This window comes from Eptesicus fuscus, chromosome 5 (genome assembly GCF_027574615.1).
Source record: "Eptesicus fuscus isolate TK198812 chromosome 5, DD_ASM_mEF_20220401, whole genome shotgun sequence".
NCBI classification, from domain to species: domain Eukaryota; kingdom Metazoa; phylum Chordata; class Mammalia; order Chiroptera; family Vespertilionidae; genus Eptesicus; species Eptesicus fuscus.
The window spans coordinates 41549105-41575055 of record NC_072477.1 but is presented as its reverse complement, the minus strand read 5'-3'; the positions used below and the strand labels follow the sequence as shown (position 1 = coordinate 41575055).

General features: G+C 39.0%; 1 protein-coding gene across 1 annotated transcript in view; it reads left to right on the top strand.

The window, feature by feature from the left end:
* The window catches only part of KIF23 (kinesin family member 23), a 29126-nt gene extending 5400 nt beyond the window's left edge, over positions 1 to 23726 (top strand). The window contains exons 5-19 of the mRNA XM_054716095.1: positions 280 to 392; positions 735 to 856; positions 3816 to 3918; positions 11224 to 11303; positions 11392 to 11511; positions 11804 to 11930; positions 12248 to 12406; positions 13208 to 13365; positions 15021 to 15194; positions 15476 to 15655; positions 19777 to 20007; positions 20983 to 21065; positions 21259 to 21337; positions 22160 to 22230; positions 23220 to 23726. Of these exons, the coding sequence (XP_054572070.1) occupies positions 280 to 392; positions 735 to 856; positions 3816 to 3918; positions 11224 to 11303; positions 11392 to 11511; positions 11804 to 11930; positions 12248 to 12406; positions 13208 to 13365; positions 15021 to 15194; positions 15476 to 15655; positions 19777 to 20007; positions 20983 to 21065; positions 21259 to 21337; positions 22160 to 22230; positions 23220 to 23235 (1816 nt within the window). The 3' untranslated portion in view covers positions 23236 to 23726. The remainder of the gene's footprint in view (positions 1 to 279; positions 393 to 734; positions 857 to 3815; positions 3919 to 11223; positions 11304 to 11391; positions 11512 to 11803; positions 11931 to 12247; positions 12407 to 13207; positions 13366 to 15020; positions 15195 to 15475; positions 15656 to 19776; positions 20008 to 20982; positions 21066 to 21258; positions 21338 to 22159; positions 22231 to 23219) is intronic.
* Positions 23727 to 25951: the final 2225 nt, after the last annotated feature.

The window sequence follows — 25951 nt, the reverse complement described above, 5'->3', positions numbered from 1 at the left end:
TGTTGCTATAATACTACGATGATCTCTAATTGTTTAGTAAGTGTTATATCATGTACTTTGTTAGAACAAATTAGAGCAAAACTTTTAAAACAAAATAGGTTTTTATAACTAATCTTAACTGTATATATCCTTAAAGTTAACTGTTTAATATTTTTCTGGGTTCTTGCTGAGGCTTATTTCCATTATAACAATTGATGTCATGTTGCCTGGCATTTTAGATAACTCAATTTATTAATAACTCATAACTTAGCAAACTTCTATATTTTTTCTTTCCCATAGGCCTCTACAATCTAAATTGCTTCGTGAAGACAAGAATCATAATATGTATGTCGCAGGATGTACAGAAGTAGAAGTAAAATCTACTGAAGAGGCTTTTGAAGTTTTCTGGAAAGGTTAGACTTAAAATTAGAAAACTATAAAATGATAAATATATTTGACCAGCGGTACTTTTTGGTTTAGTAGAAAGTGTGTATAGCCCTAGCCAGTGTGGCTCAGTTGGTTCAGCGTCATTCCCTGTGCACCAAAAGGTTGCCAGTTCAGTTCCTGGTCAGGGCACATGATTGTGGGCTCTATCCCCAGTAGGGACATGCAGGAGGCAGCTGATCACTGTTTTTTCTCCCTCTCCTTTGCTCTCTCTCTGAAAATCAATTTAAAAAGAAAGAAGAAAGAAACCGTATATAATGAAATGGCTGAGTTCAGATTTGAGCAATGATTTTCCCCCCCTGTTATTATAGGCCAGAAAAAGAGACGTATTGCTAACACACATTTGAATCGTGAGTCCAGCCGTTCCCATAGTGTATTCAATATTAAATTAGTTCAAGCCCCACTGGATGCAGATGGAGACAATGTCTTACAGGTAAGTTGTAGTGTATAAGATTTTTTAACTGAATCCTTAATTTTTGGAATTGGAATTAAATCAGGGAGGTTTTGTTGCAATGATTATTGCTCTAGAACAAAGATTTTCCACTGATTGTCACAGAAATCTTTTTTTAGCATATTAAAGTATAACTTAAAACTTATTTTTACCAGTACATATATTAATTTTACCAGCTGTTTGCAGAAACCACACATCCTGATTCAGCTTTATTGCACAATGTCTGTAAGAAAATATTTTTTAACTAGAAAACATAAAAATGCTTTCAGTACAGAAGAGATCATCTGATTTTTAAGGAGACCATCTGCGATTTTATATATGTCTGCCCAGAAAGTAACAAACTTGCACAGGATACCAAGCTGGATAGATGCTTCGGCAGATCCAGTACAAAGCACTGTGTAATCCAGCCCAAGCTACTTAATCCAAACTGTCATTCTTCATTACAAATCTAGATGCTTCTCAGAGTGGTTGCTTATACTTAAAAAAGTTGGGCCCTTGCCAGGTAGCCCAGTTGGTTAGATCATCGTCCGTATACACCAGAGGTGGGGAACCTTTTTTTTGCCAAGGGCCTTTTGGTTGTTTATAACATTCTCAGCCACACAAAATTATCAACTTAAAAATTAGCCTGCTATATTTGATCAAACACATAATTAACTCATCCCTAATGCCTTGGCAGGGCCAGACCAAATGATTTAGCAGGTCTTACATGGCCCATGGGGCAGCTGTTCCCCACCCCTGCTGTACACCAAGGCTGTGGGTTCGATCCCGGTCAGGGCACATGCAAGAATCAAACAATGAATGCATAATGGATGGAACAGCAAAATGATGTTTCTCTCTCTCGTTTCCTTCCTCCCCTCCCCTTCCTCTGTTTCTCTCTCTAAAAATTAAAATGTTTTTAAAAAGTTGTATTTTTCATTGTGAGCATTCTGAATATTTTTTACATATTAAAAATAGTGTTTCCAACTTATTAGCCATTTGCAAGTTTTTTTCCTCCATGCAGATTATCTCTGGCAACTGTTTTAATAACTATTAAATGATCTCCTTTATGCTGATAAAAACATCAAGTTAAATACACATTAAATATCTAGGTCTTTAACTTTTAAATTAGAAAATCCGTTTATAAATTTGTGTCATAAAAATTAGTGTCAAGACCATCAAGATGGCTTTCAGTTGTTTTTCATTGGTTGGTTCTCCCCGCAAGGATTTTTAAAACAAGCAACACCTGACCGTTTAGTTAGGTGAACTGACCTATTATTTTCCCTTAGAAAATATTTTATTAGATTGTCAAATAAAAAATGACAGCCAACACAATAATAGCCATCCAGTGTGAATGAATCAAAATTATACTTTTTTTGGCAGGTAGGCAAAAAATGTATTTTGTGGTTTTCCACAGAATTTTAGTAAGTTTATGTGTGCCATGAAATGAAAAAGGTTGAAAATCGCTCCTCTAGGGTTAATATATGTAGGTGTTGGTTTTAATTATTCTGTTAGATGTGTAGTTAGTTGGTTTTAATTATTCTGTTAGATGTGTAGAAACTGGCTAATCTCAAAACCTGAATATTTGCTATGAAAAAGGTTTACAAATATTTATAAATAAGAATTTGTGATCCATTGTTTTACCTTTGAAGACTCATTTTGTATGTGTAAATTCAGTTAATGGTTTTAAACTGTCAGCAGTTAACTTTCCAGCGTAGGATTAGTTCAGGAGATGTCTAATTCTAAAAGGTTCTTCTCTGGGCTGATCTGTTTGGTCACTGTTTATTGCAGGGACTGTCGAGCTACAAGGCTTACATCAATTAGTAACCACACTTAAGCCCAAATATAAATATTTAATAACTTTAAGCTATTAGGGTGTAATTCTATTCAAAATGCATTATGAAATTGTGGTATCACAAAAGTTTCCAGATGTCAGGAAGAAATGTTACAGCATGGTATTGAAGACCACTAGGATTCGAATTTTTATTTCCTTTTAATGTCCTGGCTATTTGACCTTATAGTAATAAACTCCTCATATTGTTGAGAGGATTAGGAGGTAGTACATATAAAGTTCTTAACCCCGTGTTTGATTTGTAGTCAACACTAGATAAATGTTAGCTAGAAAATGGTTATAAATCAAGATCCCATAGAAACTTGATTTTCTTTGAATCGCATCTAACATTACAATGTCAGTTATGTGCCTAGACTTTCATTTCTTATAAAAATTATTAGCATATTATTTAATTATTAGATCACAAAGTTATTAAATATATGATTATAAAAAAAATTTTAGGCTAGCTCTGTTCTAGACTCACTATTTAGTATATATTTATTGAGCTCCTGCTGAGAGCTAGGCACTGTAAGATTCTGGAGATAAAGTCATTACAAGGCAGAGTCCCTGCATTCATGGAGCTTACAGCATAATATAGAAGACCAGACAATGGGCAAGTAATCATTAATGTCATGAGTATATTTATCATATGCTTTTAGAAAACCTTTCCCCCAAAACTTGTGTCCTTTGCCCCTACCAGTACATTTTATATTGTGCAAATATTATCCTATATAATCAGACCCTAATATGCAAACTGCAGAACGACCAGTTGCTATGATGTGCACTGACCACCAGGAGGCAGACACTCAACGCAGGAGCTGCCCCCTGGTGGTCATTGTGCTCCCATATAGGGAGTGCCACTCAGCCAGAAGCCGGACTCAGAGCCTCTCCCACCTCTCTGGCAGTGCTAAGGAACCCCTCAGGGGATGTCCAACTACCAATTTAGGCCCGCAGACATCCCCTGCGGGGGTACCAGAAAGCACAGGCCAGGCTGAGGGACAACCCCGCCTCCAGTGCACGAATGTTGTGCACCAGGCCTCTAGTATTCATAATAATTTGTTTAAATATGTTTAAAAACATTGTAAACCACTTATAGCTCATGTTATGTTATTGGCATTATGATGATCTCTTCAGGAAAAAGAACAAATCACTATAAGCCAGTTGTCCTTGGTGGATCTTGCTGGAAGTGAAAGAACTAACCGGACAAAAGCAGAAGGGAACAGATTACGTGAAGCTGGTGAGTAAAAACATAATACTTATATATTGCTACACCTTTTAAAAACTTGCAATGCCAATTTATCATCTGCTTATTGATAGGAGATTTAGACATAATTGTCTTCAATTACATAACTTAGAGGCTAAATTTAATAGTTAATGTGGTTGCTTTAGTTATACTGATTTAGTATCAATCTGTTACATTACACTGATTTGTTTAAAAAGCATGGAAAAGTGGCTAAAGTAAATATAAGTTATATTCATATTGAAAGGATCTGTTGCTGGTATTGCCAGAACCTGGGTCCTTAACGCAGAGTAATTTAACAGTTACTCCAGCATTCATATTTGTAAAAATTGGAAAAATCTTCGAACACTAAAGCCAATTAAAAGGAATTCTGTGGGTGTTTTATTTTTATTTCAGTCTTTCTTTTTGTGTAGCCGTTCAAGTTATGTTTTATGTTACTAACATTTTTGGAGTACCTACTGTGTGCCAGGAATTAACACAGATATATGGGATTGAGCCCTGCCCTAGAGAGCCCAGCCTAGTACAAGAGATAGGCAGATAAGGAGACCATTTCAGTAAATGTAATGGTGTGGGAACCCCTTTTCACGTCCCTCGTGGTTCAGGGTTCGGGTTCTGGAGAAGGCCACACACAAATGAAAGAGACTAGAAAAGTATTAATTTGGGAATATTGGGGCCAGGCGGGAGCCCACCTCTAGCGGGAGGACTACACCCCACTCTGGCTTTGCTATCCCTTTTATTAAGGTTATGGGATACACCCATATCCTTTAGGCAGGAAATTCCAATAATAGCCAATCATAAAGAATTTACATAAGAGTAACAGGTGGAGGCTGCTTCAGCTACCAATGTCTCAACTAAACAATGAGTGATTAGCTCCAACCTTTCAGAGCATTTAAGGTTGACCAGCCTTCTGGATTCCCTGTCCACATCTCTCTATTAGTGGGACAATGATCGGTTTCCGGCATAATGAAAGTGAGCACAAGTTACTGTGGGAGTACAGAGTAGAGCTGCCTCATCCAATCTGAGGTGGGAGAGGGGGGTTGGAGGAAGAATTCATGGAGTTGACACTTAAGGTGAGGAGGGAGCTCTGTGAAGGACAGGATTAAAGGCATGGTCCCTGACAGAAGAGGCAGCCACTTGTAAACAGACCAGTCCTGAGAGAACATGCAGGGTCAAGGCAGCGGAAGTGGAGAGTGTGGGTGGTAAACTGACAAAGAGGCCTTTAATATGAAGACCTTGTCTGTCATTAAAAAATCTGAATTTTATCCTGAGGGAATGATGGTGGCTACCAGTTATTAAGGGACTGTTGTTTTATAGTTTCTACTATGCAAGGGCTTGATTTATTGACTCTTGACTTTTCAGAATTGTATCAGCCATTTTTCAGTTGAGGGGTTGGAAGAAGTAATTTTCACAAGGTTAGAGCCTGGGTTCAAACCCAGGTTGGTTGTACTCCCAACATTTGTGTCTTTCTACCATTATACAGCCTCCCCATAAAGCCAATGAAGGATTAGCTTTTTAGAAAGATCATTTTCCCAGTGAAGAGAATTAATTTACCAGGGGCAAACCTAGAGATGAAAAAGTTAGGAGCCTTTTACTATAATTCAGATGAGCAATCATATGACCTGGAGGCAAAAGTCAAACAAAACCCAAGAGCTAGTTAGGAAGTAGGTCCACCTGCATGTGGAGAGTGAGGAAGAGGAGGAGAGGAGCTTGGTTTAGGAGCAGTTTGAGATGCAGGTATGGGCAGTTCATGAATTTGGTGTTGGGTATGTTCAAATTTTCCAAGTGGAAGTGCCTAGTAATTGGATGCAGAGGCACATGGATTTGGAAGGAGAGAGATTTGACTTGAGACTGACAGGTTTAGGTTTTGCCAACAGAGAAATGATAGAAGCAGTGGGGGAGATAAGATTATTCCTGGGGAACAGATAGGAACAAGCTGAGGGCAGAGCCTTGAATAAGCCCGGGATGATTAATTTAAAGAACCTGTGAAGCCTGGCCACCATGGCTCAGTGAGTGTCAACTAAGAGGTCACAGTTCAATTCCCGGCCAGCGCACATACCCGGGTTGAGAGCTCAGTCCCCAGTGGTGGGCATGCAGGAGGCAGCCAATCAATGATTTTCTCATCATTGCTGTTTCTATCTCTCTCCCTCTCCTTTTCCTCTCTGAAATCAATAAAAATATATTAAATAATAATAAATAAGGAGGCTATGAAGGACAAAGAAGGTGATTTAAGGGATTATGAAATAACTAAAATAATACACGTTACACGTTATATATGTGTATACAGTAGTCCTCTTATCTGTGGGACTGGTTTCCCTGGTTTCAGTTACCCCAAAGTCAACTGCAGTCTGAAATATTAAATGGAAAATTCTAGAACTAGTTCATAACTTACACTTTTGCACTGAGTAGCATTATGAAATCTTGCACTGTCCTGCCTGGGACCTGTCCATGTTGTATATGCTCTCCACCTGTTAGTCACTGAGTAGCCATCTCAGTGATAGACTATCCTGGTATCACAGTGCTTATATTCAAGAAACCCTTAGTTTATTTAGCAATGTCACATTTACATAACTTTTATTATAGTACATTTTTATTAGTTATTGTTGCTAATCCCCTACTGAGCCTAATTTATAAATTTTTAAATCTTTATTGCTCAGATTATTACAATTGTTCCTCTTTTCTCCCCCATAGCTCCCCTCTACCTGGTTCCCACCCCACCCTCTGTCCTTACCCCCCCCCCCACTGTCCTCATCCATAGGTGTACAATTTTTGTCCAGTATCTTCCCGCCCCCCCCACACCGCTTCCCCCCTAAGAATTGTCAGTCCAATCCCTTTCTGTGCCCCTGATTCTATTATATTCACCAGTTTATTCTGTTCAGATTTTTGTTCACTTGATTTTTAGATTCATTTGTTGATACATATTTATTTGTTGTTCATAATTTTTATCTTTATCTTTTTCTTCTTCCTCTTCTTAAAGAGTACCTTTCAGCATCCTATCTAATAAAACAGTAATATGCAAATTGACCGTACCTTCGCTATGCCCACAGCCAATCAGAGCGAACAAGATGGCGGTTAATTTGCATATGCCGAGGGAGGGAGGAGTGAAGAAAGCAGAAAGCATGGCGGCTGCGTGGGTGGGCGGCGGCGCAGCTGTGGAGCACGGGGCCATGGTGGCCTCTGAGGTGGTGGTGGGCAGTGTGAACGGCGGCGACGCGGCCACATCGGTGGCGGCAGGCGGGGCGTGGCGGGCGGTGTGCGAGGCCGCCGTGGCCTTGGAGGCAGTGGTGGCTGTGGGCGGGGTGTGGCGAGGCGGGTGGCGCGTGGTGGGGCGCGCAGCAGCAGCGCGTGGGGCCAAGGAGGCGGCGGCGGCAGCGTGCGTGGCGGGTCGGGGTGATCAGAGGAAGCTGACTCAGCGGGCGCAGAGGGTCAGGAGTTCGGGGCGAGGCGGGCTGGGTTGGGTGGGCGGGGTGGGACGGGCGGGAGGCGGGCTGGGTTGGGTGGGCGGGGTGGGACGGGCGGGGCCTGCAGCGGGAGAGGTGGGGGGGCGGGAGGGAAGCCCGCCAGAAGTCTTGCAGGAAATATTCCTGCAACGGGTCCCTAGTTTCATATAATACTGGTTTGGCGGTGATGAGCTCCTTTAGCTTTTTCTTATCTGTTGAAGCTCTTTATCTGACCTTCAATTCTGAATGATAGCTTTGCTGGGTAGAGTAATCTTGGTTGTGGGTTCTTGCTTATTCATCACTTTGAATATTTCTTGCCACTCCCTTCTGGCCTGCATAGTTTCTGTTGAGAAATCAGCTGACAATCGTATCGGTACTCCCTTGTTGGTAGCTAACTGTTTTTCTCTTGCTACTTTTAGTATTCTCTCTTTGTCTTTTGCTCTTGGCATTTTAATTATGATGTGTCTTGGTGTGGTTCTCTTTGGATTCCTTTTGTTTGGGGTTCTGTGCGCTTCCTGGACTTGTAAGTCTATTTTTTTGACCAGGTCAGGGAAGTTTTCTATCATTATTTTTTCAAATAGGTTTTCAATATCTTCTCTCTCTCTTCTTCTGGCACTCCCATAATTCTGATGTTGGTACGCTTGAAGTTGTCCCAGAGGCTCCTTACACTATCTTCATATTTTTGGATTCTTTTTGCTTTTTGCTTTTCTGGTTGGTTGTTTTTTGCTTCTTCGTATTTCAAATCTTTGACTTGATTCTTGCAATCCTCTAGTCTGCTGTTGGATCTCCGTATATTATTCTTTATTTTAGTCAGTGTATGCTTAATTTCTAGTTGGTCCTTTTTCATATCCTCGAGGATCTCACTAAATTTATCAGCGGTTTCTAGAAAATTCTTGAAAAACCTTATAACCGTGGTTTGCTTTCCTCCATTTCTGTCATTTGTGACCTGTTTCTTCCGCATTTTGGCCGCTTCCCTGTGTTATTATAGTGGCTTTGTGTGCTAGGTGTCCTATAGGGCCCAGTGGCTCAGCCTCACCAGTTACCTGAGGTGGACACTGTTATGCACACCTTTGTGGGCTGTGTGCACAGTCTTGTTGTAGTTAAGCCTTGGTTGTTGTTGGTATCCCTGGGAGGAATTGACCTCCAGGCCAATTGGCTGTGAGGATCAGCTGTGTCTACGCTAGGAGAACTACTGTGCTGGAGACACCCTTATGAGGCAAGACTGGCTTCAGTGGGGCTTTGGTGCTCACTGAGTCTGCCCCCTGAGTGTGTCCCTTATGGATCTGAGGAGTTTTAATCTGGATGGTCCCACTCTGACCACTGGGTATAATGGCTCTTGAATCTCCAAAAAGGTGCTAATTTAGCCTCTACCTGAGGCCAACCAGCAGGAGCGATAGAGAGATCTGCAGGTTCCTCTTCTTTGTCTGGGTTTTGGAGGTGCCCAGATGAGGCTCAGCTGTGAAGCATTGCAAGCTGCTGTGGGACCTTGGCCCTTCTTTTGGATGTTCTGGGTCTCTCTGACCCAGCTGCAGTTTGTTAGTTAATTTTAGATTGCAAAGGGCCAGGCCATTCATATGCAAAAGCCTCTGCACACAGCTTGGGTGGGGCAGGGTCTCAGGGAATTAACAGGGTGGAGCAAACAGCTATGGCTGATACTCAGCCCTGCCTTAAGAGGCCCCTGGATCTCAGTGTCCCTCGGTAATCGCTGCAAGCACAGCTGAGAGAAAACCGCCGAGTTCTGCCCAATGCCAGACAGTCCAGTTTCTCCCCATATGAGTCTGAGTCCCCAGAGTCTCACCCAGAACTGTAGTTCAGAGCAGTCGGGAGCTTGTGTGTCTCTCCCGACTGAAAAAGACAACCATGTCCTCAGTTGCCAGCCCTCTCCGCGCCCGCACCTCCATACCTCTGCAATTTACTTCTGCACCTACTCTATGAGTCTGTGCTTTTCTCTTTCCTTCTAGTTGTAGAATTTCCACTCAGCCAGCCTTTCTGTGGTTCTGGATGATGTCCGTTTTGTCTTTTAGTTGTAGTTTTGAAGTGGTTGTGCGAGGCAGGAAGTTCAGGTGTTTACCTATGCTGCCATTTTGGTTTCTCCTAATTTATAAATTAAACTTTAGTATAGATAAATATGTGTAGAGAAAAACATAGTATATATAGGGTTTGGTATTATCCATGGTATCAGGCATCCACTGGGGGTGTGGGTACGTATACCTCGTGGATATGGGGGGACTACTGTATAAGAAGATCAGGAATCTGGAATTCGGATAATAAGAAGGATTAACCTGATGTGCAAAGAGGTGTAGTTGGATTGGGAACAACTAGAAACCTGAGGGGTTTATTTGTGTTTTGTTTTTTGTTGTTGTTTGTTTTAAACCTGAGGGTTCAGATGCTTAGGGGGAAGAAACAGGAAGGACTATCATTTTTAATATGGATGAGGAACCACAAGTTTAGGGAGTGAGAACTATAAGAAAAGAAGATTGTGGTTGGGGCATAAACACTGAAATGACCCAGGAGCTGGCATGTAGGAGGAATATTACCAGGCAGTAGCAAGGAATTAGGAAAACGTTGCTGGCCTCCCTCTGTTCACCATCCTTATAAATGTCAGGCTTCAGAAAACAAGCAGCTTTTACTCAAAAAGTGCTGCAGAGGGAAAGCACTACCCTTATGGGAAAATAAGGGTAAGGTTTCAGGGCTTTGTGCCATGGGTACAGGGTAAAGCCTGTGGACATTTTCCAGAATATTTTTTAATATATGACATAAAATACATAAGATTATAAAGGAAACCAATTAGGTTGAAATACTTTTTTTAAAGTATGCTTAAAACATTTGTCATATAGTAATTTATGTTCCGCTTTAAATAAAAACCCACCAGCAGGTCTAGTAACTACATACTTTCAAAGTAGTAATGAATATAAATATCTTGAGATTAGCAATAACTATAAGTGCTATAAAAACAAAGAAGTAATTTGTGACCTTTCCCATAGACTCCCTGAAGTGTATGCATGGACAATATGGACACCTGGCCATTAGGGAAAGGAATGAATGGATCATTCTGTGAGAGCTTTGAGGATTTAGGGAAATCTGTTAACAAATATGGGTTCCTGAGAGCACAGTAGTATAAGAAAGGACATTGGGAGTTGAGGGTTAAGGAAGATAAATCATGAATCATGGAATATTATGAGGGTACAGATGAGCCATGTGTTTTGAGAGGGTGGCCAAAGATGAAAACATGATTGAGTTAATCAACCTTAATCAGAGTTCCAAAGTAAACAAATTCTTACGCACTTTTGGGGTTTATGCAGGTGAGATCTCCTGTGCTATTGGAGGCTTGATTAATCTGTCAGACTTGTCTTGGTTCAGAAATCCAAACAAGAGTGGTCAAAAGTAACAAGTATGCCACCCAAGAAATACTTGTAAGTTTAGATGTAGAGGGGACAAGAATTAGCTGGGTCCTAAGACACTTGACTTAGAAACAGGAGCCCCTCTGGGTGTAGGAGAGATTTCAGTGTTGATGGAGCCAACTGTAGCCTGAAATGGCCATGCTTTAGAGATAATATTTTATATGAGGACATTAAACATCTACATCTAATATACTATTTCACGGAATTTAAGATGTGGAAGAAAATGGGTCATGAAGTGTAATGTTGCATTCATTGGAGAGTCCTTTTGATGAATCCCTGAAGGCTGGTATTCAACCTCTCCTGAAACTGCTATTAAAATACTGCCAGACTATGCATGGACAGCTCTTTAAATTGAGCCACTAAAATCTGTTAATTCCATCTAATAGTTGTATGCAATAGAGATTTTATAGCCAAACAGACTACACCTTTTTTTCAGATGTCTTCTGTGTATATTTTTCTATTAGGTAACATTAACCAGTCACTAATGACGCTAAGAACATGTATGGAAGTCCTGAGAGAGAACCAAATGTATGGAACTAACAAGGTAAGTAACAGCCTTTCATGTGTATAGTTTTATTTTTTGTGTGCCTTTTTTGCCTTACATGTTTATTTGGAGTTTAATGTATTTATAGATGGTTCCATATCGAGATTCAAAGTTAACCCATCTGTTCAAGAACTACTTTGATGGGGAAGGAAAAGTACGCATGATCGTGTGTGTGAATCCAAAGGCTGAAGATTATGAAGAAAGCATGGTAATTTTAATGTATTTATCCTATATAGTCTCAGGTTTCTACAGAGAAAACAACTATCTAACAACTGTCTGTGAAGAATGACATTTTGAACATTTAAAAAATTGGTGCAAGCCATCAGTTACAGAAATGAGCCGTTGGCCAATTTAATATTGTGTCATAGTAATTTCCAAGGCAGGACTTGGGATAGGTTTATGTGTAAAAACAAGAACAACAAACAAACAAAAATCTCCCATTTGGATTATTCTCTCTCTTTCAAAAAAAAAAAAAATCTCCCATTTGTTTTGTGTCTTAGCAAGTCATGAGATTTGCAGAAGTGACCCAGGAAGTTGAAGTTGCAAGACCAGTAGATAAGGCAATATTTGGTTTAACACCTGGACGGCGATACCGGAACCACATTCGGGCAGGTCCAGTTGGAGATGGTATGTTTTGGAATCAGATTATTTGCCCACTGATTAGTCTGTCTTTTCAATCTATTTCACATAAGAAAACTGTTCATTTCCCTTACCCTCAAGCACCAAGTGCAAAAAGAAATCTGAACCAGTATATAAATGAGACTTCTTTTGTTACATAACTCATATTTTTTTCCTGGTTTTCTCTTTACAGCTAAATGTATGATTATGACAACTCAAGAAAATACACAGTTAATTGGACTGGAGCTCTAATCAGTGTTAAACTTGTTTAAATAAGTTCTTTCTCTCCTGTGTAACTTTTTATAATTTTTTATAATTCAATACAGAACTGTTGGTTACAGAAGTGGTCTTACAGAGTTTTCCACCATTGCCGTCCTGCGAGATTATGGATATCAATGATGAGCAGACTCTCCCCAGGCTTATTGAAGCATTAGAGAAACGCCATCAGCTACGACAAATGATGATTGATGAGTTTACCAAACAATGTAAGGCCAAAACCTTTTACAATCATTTTAACTCTAGAAATTTGCAATGAATCTGAGTTCTGTAGTGGGGTGGATCTTTAAGAAAGGATTATTTTGTCTCCCTTTGCACTTGTAGTGCTCAAGGCATTGTTTAATTAGACTGACAAACTTTTCCCACGGATTTTTTTTTCCCAAGAAAGTAAAGCAACCGAAAAAAGTTGGTGTGTATTCTCTCCCATTTTAAAACTAACAGTGATGTACACAAAGGAATAATAGCTACTTGTAGTTCCTACTGGGTGCTTATTTGCAAGGCACTTTATACCTTTGGGCAAATTATTTAATCCTCTCTTTCTTAGTTCCCTGTCCGAAAAATGGGGATTGTAATTATTCCTACTTCAGAGGGCGTTGTGAGATAATTTATGAAAATCATGTAGAAGAGTGAACAGCCTGGTACATAGTTAGTGCTCAGTGATGTATCTATTTTTAGCACCATCATCAATTTATTTTCATCTTCACCCAAAAAAAAGGTATGAAATAAGTGGTAAATTCCCATTTTGAAATGAGGAAATGTGCTCAGAAAAATAACTTGCCCAAGTTACATAGCTAGTAAATGGTGACTAGGGATTCTATTTGGATCTAACTGTTCCTAGGATAAATCTGTTATTTCTGGTTTTGTATTTGTTGTTTAAAGCCAATTATTTACCCATAAGGATTGGGATGTCATAGTGCAAAATGAAAGACTTTATAGTATTGGCTAAAAAAGTTGAGTGGGTTTGTTACTTTGGAATTGGAATAAACAAAACCTGCGTGCTTTTGTTTCAGCTTTTACTTTTAAAGGTATGTTGCAAGAATTTGACAAGGGTGTTTCAAATAAAGAATACTCCATTCAAGGAAAACTGAATGAAAAAGAAAAGGTGATATCAGGACAAAAATTGGAAATAGAACGACTGGAGAAAAAAACCAAAACTTTAGAATATAAGGTTGGTTTTGACAATATTAGAATGGCTATTTTCTACTGTTCTCTGACTTAATCCTTATGCTCTCCAGGTCTGTAAATACTGCTGACTAAGAGTTATCACTTAGTTATTTACTAATCTTCAACGTACCACCCCTAAAAAAGAGGAAATGTGAGTGAAAAGCATAAAAGGGATGTTATACTCTTTAATTTTATGAGTTAGATGTTAACAGTTGACGAAAATGTTCTCTGGCCCAAACAAGTAAGCTTTATAAAGGACTTTCTAGAGTTTAGCTTTGATTATAGCTTGGTTTTTTAACTTATTACTGGACAATATATGTTTGTTCACTCATTTATAGAGGATCATTTAGGGGGGAACACTCATTTTAGAGATAAATTAATCTCAACCAAAATAACCTTAAAAATAAAACGTTAGGTTCTGGCCAATTGGTTCAGTTGTTTGGAGCGTTGTCCCATACAACAAAAGGTGGCAGGTTCGATGCTGGTCATGGGGCATACAGAGGCAACCAAGCAATGTTCCCTCCCTCCCTCCCTTCAACCCTCCTTCCTTCCCTTCGTCTCTTTTTAAAATTCAATGGAAACATATCCTCGGGTGAGAATTTTAAAAAATAATAATGAAATAAATTTAAAAATAAAAATTTAGGTTTGGCGCTCTCCCTCTCTGGAGGACGACTGCTCCTTTCCCATCTCCCGCCCCACCCCCCACATGTGACCTTTACCTTTGTCTTTCCTAAGCTCCAAGGGCCCCTTTTGCATCTCTAACTTATTTTCTTCCACTGCTCACTTCTACCTCTGTGACTTTCTAAATGATGAACTGTCTTATCGTTTGAGTGCTGGCTCTGAATTCTTTCTTAGCCAGAACTCCACTGAGGTTGCTGAACCAAGGTCTGTTCTGACTCCACCTTCGTACAACACACCTCTCAGTATAACCCGTGGTGCCCTTCTCGCTGCCAACACAATAGTCAGCTGTCCAGAGACCCTGGGCCTGAGGCGTGATGGGTATAGGAAAAGCAACATCTTTCTCCAACATTGACCAACCTCCACTAGCACAGGCCCAGTGACTAAAGACTTAGGGCCAAACCAAGCAGCAGTCCAGTGTTTGGGAACTCAGACTATTAGGGTGACCTGGCTGATAAGAAGAAAAAATATTAGGCCTGAATTTTAGGGGAAAATAATTTTTACATAAAATCATTTATAACTTTATCTTTCAGTGAGGAACATGTTTAAAAAGTTCTCATTTCGCCCTGGCCAGTTAGGCTCAGTGGATAGAGCGTTGGCCTGCAGACTCAAGGGTCCCAGGTTCGATTCCAGTCAAGGGCATGTACCTTGGTTGCGGGCACATCCCCAGTAGGGGGTGTGCAGGAGGCAGCTGATCGATGTTTCTCTCTCATCGATGTTTCTAACTCTCTATCCCTCTCTCTTCCTCTGTAAAAAATTGATAAAATATATATTTTAAAAAAAATTAAAATAAAAAAATAAAAAGTTCTCATTTCTAGGAATTAAGGTAGTAAATTCAGGTGAAATTTTAGAGGAAAATGCTTTATCCATGATTTTTTCTTTCCACAATTCGGCTTGCCATAAACAAATTATAAAAGATTGTTTTAGAGCTACATGAAATATTTACATGCCAATTATTGAACATAATGGTCTGCCTTCCAGATTGAAATTTTAGAGAAAACAACTACTATCTATGAAGAAGATAAGCGCAATCTGCAACAGGAACTTGAAGCCCAGAATCAGAAACTTCAGCAACAGTTTTCTGACAAACGCAGACTAGAAGCCAGGTTGCAAGGCATGGTGACGGAAACAACAATGAAGTGGGAGAAAGAATGCGTGAGTGTCATCCCTCTGCCTATCGCAGAGATGGGTGATTTATTTCAAATTGTAGTGTTTTGAATGACCTCCTGGGTTAGGGTTTTGGTGGTGGTGGCAATAGTTGCCTATTCAGTTCATTCCTTTCTCTGCCCTTGAAATTCATTAACATTATGGAGTATAGTTACCTCAGGAAGAATTGGAGAACTATAGTTTTTATGACAGAGTGTTTTAGTAATCTGGTATACTTGTTTGTATAGTATAATTGAATTAAAACGTCTATTGCCATTGATAATCCATAGGAGCGGCGAGTGGCAGCTAAACAACTGGAGATGCAAAATAAACTCTGGGTAAAAGATGAAAAACTGAAACAACTGAAGGCTATTGTTACTGAACCAAAAACTGAAAAGCCAGAGAGACCCTCTCGGGAGCGGGATCGAGAAAAAGCTACTCCAAGATCTGTTTCTCCATCGCCAGTACCTGTAAGATATTTGTAGTTGTGTAGTAATTTAGGGCTAGATTAGGTGACTGTTCTTATGAGAATCAACTTTTTGTTTTATATTACTTATATTTCTCAAACTTCTATTTAATTGTTTTAACTAGTATAGACACAAATTTAGTATAAAAATGTAACTTAGTACAAATAATTATAATGTTATCTTCATGTGTTAAATTATAGAAAAGTAATGAATTCTTTCTCTCAGTTTTTTACTCTTGCTCATTAATTTCTTTTCAATTTTTTTAGCTTTCTGGTAACTATATTGCTCAGATTTCCAACGGCCAGCAACTCATGAGCCAACCACAACTACATAGGCGCTCTAACTCTTGCAGCAGCATCTCAGTAGCTTCCTGTATTTCGGAATGGGAGCAGAAAATTCCTTCGTACAACACACCTCCCAATGTCACATCCATTGCAAGGCGTAGGCAGCAGGAGCCAGGACAAAGTAAAACTTGTATCGTGTCAGACAGAAGGCGAGGGATGTACTGGACTGAAGGCAGGGAGTTGGTTCCTACATTCAGAAATGAGATAGAAGTAGAAGAGGATCAATGCTACAGGGTTAGTTCCAGTGTTATTTGAAAGCATTATAGCAATAGAATTTAATCTTGTGTTTTTATAACTTGGTTCAGAAAATTCGACAGAAAGGTGGGTGAGGTCCATTATAAACAAGGTCTAATTTTTATATTCATTTGAAAGATCAAATCATCCCAAAATTGAGGCCTAGCTCTTGAGTTAAAGAAGCCTGGCCCTTGTGGCTCAATTGGTTGAGCATCATCCCATGCACCAGTAGGTCACTGGTTTCTTTCCTGGTCAGAGCACACACCCAGGTTTCATGTAGAGGGCATGCTGGAGACAGCTAGGCAATGTTTTCTCTCTTCCCCTCTCCCTTCCTCTATGAAATCAATAAAAACAAAGTAAAAAAGATTTTAAAATAATAACAATAAAAAAATAATAAAAACTTTTTTTTAATACCTGTGTTCAGTGAACACAGGGTCAGGTCAGTAGGGCACATGCCAGAGTAATCTGCTTTTTAGTTGCATAAGCTAATGAGCTTGTGAATATGAGTGTCATAGCACATTTTCTGATTTATTTTTAAATATATTTTTTTATTGATTTCAGAGAGGGAAAGAGCGAGAAACACCTATGATGAAAGCAAATCATTGATTGGCTGCCTCCTGCATGCCCCCTACTTGGGATCTAGCCCGCAACCTGGGCATGTATCCTGACAGGGAATACAACCATGACCTGGTTCATGGGTTGATGCTCAACCACTGACCCACACCGGCCAGGCTCCAAATTTTTTTTTCTTATGGTTTCTCTCTAATTAGGTTTTTTGCTGCTTTTGAACTTTTATTTTTTTAACTTTTACTTTTTAAAACTATATTTTCAACTTTTATTTTGAAAAATTTCAAACCCAAAGAAAAGTTGAAAGAATGGTACAGTATCTTTTTCCCCCCCTTACCTAGATGTATCAATTGTTACTTTATATAGATAAGTAAACATTTTTTTTCCTTGAACCTTTGAATGTAGTCAGACTTCATGATACTTCATCCCTAAGAATAAGGACATAATTCTATATAACCATAATCTTTATCACACTAAAGAAAGGTAATATTAACTATGAATAAATGTCCTCTGATATATAGTTCATGTTTACATTTTCCCAGTTGTCCCAGTAATAGTTTTTCTGTTTTCCATTCATAATTCTATCAAGGTGAATGCTTTGCATGTGGTTGTTATGTCTCTAATTTCTTTTAATAAAGTCCTCTGCTTTTTTTTAAAATATATTTTATTGATTTTTTTACAGAGAGGGAGGGAGAGAGATAGAGAGTTAGAAACATCCATGAGAGAGAAACATCGATCAGCTGCCTCTTGCACACCCCTACTGGGAATGTGCCTGCAACCAAGGTACATGCCCTTGACCAGAATCGAACCTGGGACCCCTCAGTCCACAGGCCGACGCTCTATCCACTGAGCCAAATGGGTTAGGGTCTCTGCTCTTTTTTGATTTTCATGACATTGACTATTTAGAAGAGTTCAGGCCAGTTATTTTATAACTACTGAAGGTTTGCATGCCCAATAAATTGCTTTTAATGTCAAGACCTTTATTTCAATTTACAAGGGCTCTGCCTCAATCAAGGGTGTTTAAATAAATTCACATATTTTCTTCTTAAGGATTAAGGTAAAGTTTCCCCCTAAATCTGAATAAATGAACCAAGTTACTAGTGTGAACTTACATTTAGTAAAATCTTAATATATAGCTCTTTTAAATTTTTTCTTCTAAGCATATTAATCTTATAGTAATTATTTGCCTTTGATTTTTTTTTTTTTTTTTAAGTCTCTTAAGTTCTGTACTTTGCAGATACTGCTTTAAACCTTTTTAGGGAGCAAATTATGGTGACTGGTCTTTCTGATCAACTCTAGTAAATCCCCTTTATTTCATGAAAGCTTACAGACAAAACTACTCATGGTTTGCTTATGCCAGGTCAACATTAATTTAATACCTAATTTGGCTAGGAGATATTTAAGAGGATTTACTAGAGATACTTGAACTTCTCACTTGAAATCAAAATCTCTTAAGAAGTGCAGCAGAAAAGTTTAGTATCTATGCATTTAGGTTTGTTGGTCAAAAATTATGTCCTGAAGGTTGAAATTATAAATACCATTTATTTCATAAATGGTAGTAGATTGTAAGGTCTTTCTGAAGCTTGTTTCAGAATATATTTATTGCTAAATGTGCTCAGGAAAACTATCACTTTTGCTAAATGGTAGATCATGAGAGCCAGACTATCTTGGAATGGAAAGTTTCCTGCTTGCTGTGAAGCTTGGGCATCTTTTGGGACAAACTGTATTGCCCGTGTTCTATACTGTCATGATGTATCATTAGTGCTTCATGTGTTTCTTCTAATTATATAAGGGAAATGCGTTAGTGCTCTAGATATGCATTTTGAAATTGGGGTCTTCATACTTAACTAGCTTGGAAGGATTTGGCCTTTGGTACACTGTGTCATTTGCTTTCAGTTTTACAAACAAACATATTGGCAAATTACTAAAGATAACTCATTGCTTCCAACTATTAACTATGTCTTATGTGAAATGTTTTCTCAGATTGAATATACTAAATTTAGTTTTTCCAAAATTACATGACATTTGACTTGGATGCAAATAGTTTTTCATTGTATGATAGAGACTGGTTTGACATTATATTCTTTTTTAAAAATATATTTTATTGAGTTTAGAATCATTGATTGGCTGCTTCCTGCAAGCCCCCTTCTGGGGATCAAGCCCGCAACCCAAGCATGTGCCCTTGGCCAGAATCGAACCTGGGACCCTTCAGTCCTCAGGCCAAAGGCTCTCTATCCACTGAGCCAAACTGGCTAGGGCTGACATTATATTCTTTATCTGGTTCTTGGAACCATTTATGAAATGTTTGGGCGGTGGGGATATGTTATAGCCATTGTTACATTTGACTTTTTAATGAACTTCTGCTTAGAGATTTTAAAATTTCAGAAAATACTCAGAAGTACTTTATTTACATTCGTTTAATCATTTTATACATGGAGTTCTTAATTTTACCTTATGTTCTTTAGCATTTTATATTATACAGTCCAATCAGCTTTTTTTTTTTTGTCTTTGTATAAGACATATTTTCTCTTTTATTTAGAGATCTATGAAATGTTTAGGCTTGCATTGATATTATTGAAGCTTTTAACATAGTTGTGGGCCTAATAGATTACCTCACAATAGCAAACACAAATATTGGGTTTTGATCAAGAATATGAAATGATTTTGTCTTGAATACTATCTACACCGGAAAGACTAACAGCATTACCAGAATTTTCCCTTCCATTCTTTGTTGAAAGGGAAGTTCCTGGTAGAATATATAATATACAAGCTGGTGTTAAAAGATGCTTGTTGGTTTTGTGTTTAAATTCAAAGAGGACATTTAAAACATTTGAATAATATATTTAGCTTTTGAAAAAGTTCATACATTTGTTTTGATATTGTCAGCAACTAATGTAGCCAAACCTGCTGCACTTCTAATAATACCCTTAAATTAATTCTGGGTTATGCTTGTTTCTTGATTCCTTTCAACTTGATCAGAACGCACCACCACTTCGTCTCCGACACAGACGATCACGCTCTGCAGGAGACAGATGGGTAGATCATAAGCCTGCCTCTAACGTGCAAACTGAAACAGTCATGCAGCCACATGTCCCTCATGCCATCACAGTGTCTGTTGCAAATGAAAAGGCACTAGCTAAGTGTGAGAAGTACATGCTGACCCACCAGGAACTAGCCTCCGATGGGGAGATTGAAACTAAACTAATTAAGGTAAAAACAAATTTGTACAGGAGAAAAAATGTACAAAAAGTCAACAAAAAACCATTTGCCCTTCCATTCCTTTGATGACACACAGGCAGTGTCCACTGGGACATAAATGGGTATATGATATAATCTCTTTGTTACAAAACTAAAGTAACTGCTTAGGGTGTGAATCTGTTAAACCAGGACTAAATTTGCTTTCTATTTAATGAAGCTTAGAATCTTAGGTTTGTTAGAGGAATGCCAGATTTATTATGTACTTTTAATTAATGTGTATTTTGTTTTAACCCCTACTTAAAAAGTAAACCTAAACAAAGAACTACCTTTGCTTCTTGTCAGTTCAAGATAAAAAGCCCACATTAAAATTTGACCTATCAAAATTACTTAGTATTAAGCTACCCAAAGCCCTTTCTTTTCTTTCCATAGAAGAATTTCCCCCTGAACATAGTCAATGAATAATCAGGGAAGTAAAAGACAAGGCTAGAAAAAAAAGCTTTAAATTTCAAATTCAATTTAGAGGATGGTTCTTATTATAACTATAGTTTTAAATAAGACAGTTATTTGAATATGAAGGGAATGGCACACCCAGAGAGGAAAGTATAATGCCTTAGAACATTTAGAAATTCTGGCAAATTTCTTGATCCTAAGCATAGTTTTTATATGATAAGTTGAATGAAAAGGAATACTATTTTCTGCAATTAAGAATGGTACTGATGGGGGGATTGGGAAGGGAACGGGGGGAGGGGGTTGATGACAAATATGTGATACCTTAATCAATAAAGTAATAAAAAAAAAAGAATGGTACTGATTATATCACATTGGACCTCTTGTTTAGTGAGAGAGTTCTAAAGTATTTTAATAGTACAGGCCCAGCAGTCCCAAGCACCATCTGGTTTTGTGATTGCAGTATCAATTTAAAGTATACTGTATGTTTATCATTTGGATGTATGAAAGTGTAATGGTGACCTTTTCTCTTGGCTCTAGGGTGATGTGTATAAAACAAGGGGTGGCGGACAAGCTGTTCAGTTTACTGATATTGAGACTTTGAAACAAGAATCACCGACTGGGTGAGTGATCATCAAACGTTTCTCTTTAGAGGGCTGTCGCTTTCTTAGCTGCTCATTCTCCAGGAACAGACTAGCCTGTAAAAGTATTCTGTTTTTGTTCTCTGAAGAACTGTAGTGGTATTTCCCCTATTTCTAATGTTCTCTGTTGTTAGATGCAAAAATAATTGTTGCATCATGTTTCCCCTTTTTCCAGTCGAAAACGAAGATCTTCCACAGTAGCACCTGCCCATCCAGATGGTGCAGAGTCTGAATGGACCGATGTAGAAACCAGGGTAGGGATAAAAATTAAATACTTGTCTGCTTAATAAAAATTAGGGGTGTCATATTTTAAGCCCCACAGCTGTAGCTTTTCATGCTCTTTGAAGTAGCTGACGTCTGATCTCACATTGCCAGTGCAGCCCTGTCTTACACCATAAATACATAGGTAATATAATAATGTTGAAGTTGCATCTTATTGGTCATGTCACATAATAAGGTTGTGTTTGTTTGGTTAATTCTTGGTACCAGAAATCCTTATATACATGTGTAGGCACCTGATTTTTTAAAAAGTCACATTGGAGCAAAAAGGTTAGATAATTACTATTATTTATTTTTTATATACCTCCCCTTTTTTTTTTTTTTTTTTGTCAGATAGGCAAAAGTATTTTTGGTATTGCTGCAGAATTTTAGCAATTAGCTTGTGTGCCATGAGATGAGAAAAGGTTGAAAATTGCTGCCCTAGGATAACAAGAATTCACTCAGATTGATGGGAATCTCTCAGAAGCAGAACTTTGCTGTGGAACTGTTATTCCTAAGAAGAGGCTCATATGGGAAGGTGGCAGCCAGGGCAGGCTGTGGCCACTAATTTCTCAAGAACTCCTCTTTATCTAAAATGAGGAAATTTACTTGGATGATCTCTAAAGACCATTCCAGATCACAGTCTTTGTGGCCTATGTCAAATAAGCTGCAGTATCTGACTGGTATTTTAGCAGGTACCTGTGCTGAACTAGAAAAGCAAGGTGGAGTTCACCTTGATGAACCTATCTAAACAGAATTGTGTTTTATAGACTTCTGAAAAGAACTGATCTTTTCCTCTTCTGTAATTTTCCTATCAGTGCTCTGTGGCTGTAGAGATGAGAGCAGGGTCTCAGCTGGGACCTGGATATCAGCATCATGCACAACCCAAGTGAGTACTGGGTAACTGGGGCCTATGTGTTTTCCCTTTAGTACTTCCAACACCACCCTCCTCCCTGCCATCCACTTCTTTTCAGAGGACATAAGTGGTTTTTGCTTACCCCTTGGAATACCTGGGCCTACTGGCAGACTGCAGTAGGCAGCAACAGGGCCGAGGACCTTGGAAGGCTTGATAAGAGCAAGTGGAGCTGCAAGAACAGAAGGAGATGGAAGATTGGCTCACTCTGTTCACATTCTGCCAATGGTCAAAGCTTTCAGAGGCTGAACTGAGATCACCTATAAGGAGGGGAGCTTAAAGGCTTTTGTCAGGGATGATAGCTCTTCCTGTAATTCATTCTTTCCTAACTTGCCTCTTGGTCTTGTTACAGCAATTAAGTATATTTTACTAGAGTAAAACAATGGTGAAATTTATAGGTTTGGAAAGGCATCATACTTTCCCTCTTCTATTAAACACATATCCAGGAGTCTTGGATGATCTCTAAAGACCATTCCAGATCACAGTCTTTTTCCATATTAGTAAAACTCCTTCTTTTCAAATATCTACTTAACTACGTCCACGTGTTCATATTTAACACAGGTATTCCTTAGGCAATATATAAAATTGCTGTAGCAGGATAAAGATGGGAAGAAGTCCTGTTTTTAAGTTTAATACTAGATAAGCATACTTGGTAACAGTTATTTGCTTTCTCAGAAGACTTGAATATTTCCCACGATAAAATCAGGAATTATCTTTTTTTTTAATTCTTTATTGTTAAAAGTATTACATAAGTCTCCTTTTCCCCCCATTGACCTCTCCCACCTGCACCCATCCCCCAGCACATGCCCTCCTCCCCCACCCCCCAGTCTGTGCATTGGTTATGCTCATATACATGCATGCAAGTCCTTTGGTTGAATTATCTTAAAGCTCTCCTAGAGATTAAATTACCCTGAATGTGAAATTGATAGCAAAATTCAACACTAAATGCTGTTTTTGCATTTTAGGCGCAAGAAGCCATGAACTGACAGTCTCGGTAATGAAAGCACATTTTCATTGTGTTGGTGATTTCTCAAAACCATGCCAGGAGAAGTCCAGCTTTGTTGACTCTCACAGACCTCAGATACATTATGCACTGGCCTAGATCAAAGATTTCCCAAAGACATCTAGGATTCAACGAACTTTTAATATTATACGCCTTACCATATTTAATATTAACAGCAAAGAAAGACCCTCTTTTCTCATTGCCGTCTGGACTTTTTTTAATAATGATGTTTTTTTGTATGTTTCTTGTATATTCATAAACTAATTCATGCAAAGTGTTTATCTTGAGTGATAAAGGAAGAAGATATATAAATCACACTTTCTTTTATATTGTGACTTTTCCAGCTCTTGCCTGAATATTTCTTAAGGTTTTATAAACAAAACAAATGCTGCTATTGATTAGCTGCAAAAATGCACTTTACACATATTGGACAATTCAAACTTTCAAAATAAAGGTATCATTGACTGGCTCTGGCCAGTGTGGCTCAGTTGGTTGAAGCGTCATCCCATATACCAAAAGGTGTGGTGGGTTTGATTCCCAGTCAGGGTACATACCCAGGTTGCGGATTCAGTCCTTGGTCAGGGAGTATGTGGGAGGCAACCCCAACAATGTTTCTCTTCCTCTCTCTAGAGTCAATTTTTTAAAAAAGTTTTCTCAAAAATCTTGAAGGAAAACGCCTTTTTTTAAATATGGCCAATACTAAAACCATTTTAGGAACTTATTTTGTATGTACATTTTTACTTTCTGCTACTTAGGTATGCTAAAAGAATTGAAAAAAGAAAAGCACTAAAGAAATGCAAAGTTGTGTGCCCTGCCCAAGCCGGTGTGACTGAGTTGATTGAGCATCATCCCATGCACCATACTGGTTCACTTCCCCTCAGGGCACATGCCCAGATTTGGGAGCTCAATCCCTGAGTGGGGGGGGCAGGGGAGTCGTGTAGGAGGTAGTCGATTGATGTTTCTCTCTCCCTCTCCCTTCTTCTCTCTAAAATCAATCAAGACATTTAAAACAAAAAGAAATACAAAGTTGTGTGATAGTCATAATACATATTTCCAGGATCTAGGATTGTGCCTTGCATTTAATGGGTTTGGTTCAGTGGATAGAGTGTTGGTTGGCCTGCAGATAGAAGGGTTCTGGATTCTATTCCAGCCAAGGGCACAGACCTTGGTTGCAGGTTCCTTCCCAGCCCAGGCCCTGGTCAGGCGAATCCAAGAGGCAACCAATCCGTGTGTTTCTCTCACATCAATTATTTCTGTCTTTCCCCTCTCTTCCATTCTCTCTAAAATCCATGGAAAAATATCCTGCCCCAGCTGGTTAGACTCATTGGATAGAGCATCAGCCTGTAGACTGAAGGGTCCCAGGTTCTATTCCAGCCAAGGGCACATGCCCAGTTGTGGGCTCATTTCCCAATAGGAGGCAGCCAGTCAATGATTCTCTCGTTGTTGATGTTTCTATCTCCCTCTCCCTCTCTGAAATCAATAAAAATATATTTTAAAAAAGAAAGAAAAAATGTCCTCAGGTGAGGATAACCAAAAAAAAAGTGGGCGAGGGGAGCTCTACAGAGCACCTGTGCCAGAAGCCAATTCCATCATGTCATAATTACAAGAGTTTCATTGAAAGGTTGATGGAACTTGGGGACTCAACAAGGGCTGGTTCACATATGCTATCGCCTGCTGGGATGGCTGAAAGGCATTTCCCCAAACCTGAAAAGGATACATAAATTGATTGCTTGCTACCAGACAGCTCAGGGCATCTCAATCTACATGTTATTGCCTTCTGTTGGCCGAACACCTAAACAGCCAAAGGCAGTTCCCCAATCTGACAATGGATCCTGTACAAAACTACCCTTTCATGTGTCTATCTCCACCTTGCCTTGGGACAAATTGTGTTAATAAAAAGCAAGGGGTCCTGAGACAAGGAGAACTTGGTTTCTTTAGCCAGGCTCCTCTACCTCTCTCCTCCTGCCCCACATGCCTTTCAAAATTTGTTTCGTCTCTGGACTCTTATTTAATTTACGCACAGCCCCTTCTCCAGGTTTCATGAACCCTTCTAGTTGCCAGATCAAGACCATGGCGTTAAATGGCGCCCAACGTCCGGCACACCTGAAAATACACCTCTCCCAAGAAGACATACAAACAGCCAATAGATATAACAAAAGATGTTCAACCTCACAGGCAACTAGGGAAATGCAAATTAAAACTACAATGAGGTACCACCTTACACCTGTTAGAATGGCCATTAACAAGATAAGTGGTGGAGAGGTTGTGGGGAAAAGGAAACCATTCACTGCTGGTAGGAATGTCGACTGGTACAGCCACTATGGAAAGCAGTCTGGTGATTCCTCAAAATAAGAATTGAACTACCAAATGACCCAGCAACCTGACTCCCGGGTATATACCTGAAAAACTCGAAATCACTTATTCGCAAAGATATCTGCATCCCTATGTAGCATTCATTGTTCATGGTGGCCAAGACAGGGAAACAACCATAGTGTTATGCGATAGAAGACTAGGTAAAGATTGGTACATATATGCAATGGAATATTAGTCATAAGAAAGGATGAATAAGCACCATTTGCAACAACATGGATGGACCTTGAGTACATTATGCTAAATAAGTCAGAAAAAGCTAAGAACCATATGTGGGACATAAAACTGAAACATGAACACAAACATCAGTGTGGCGGTTGCCAG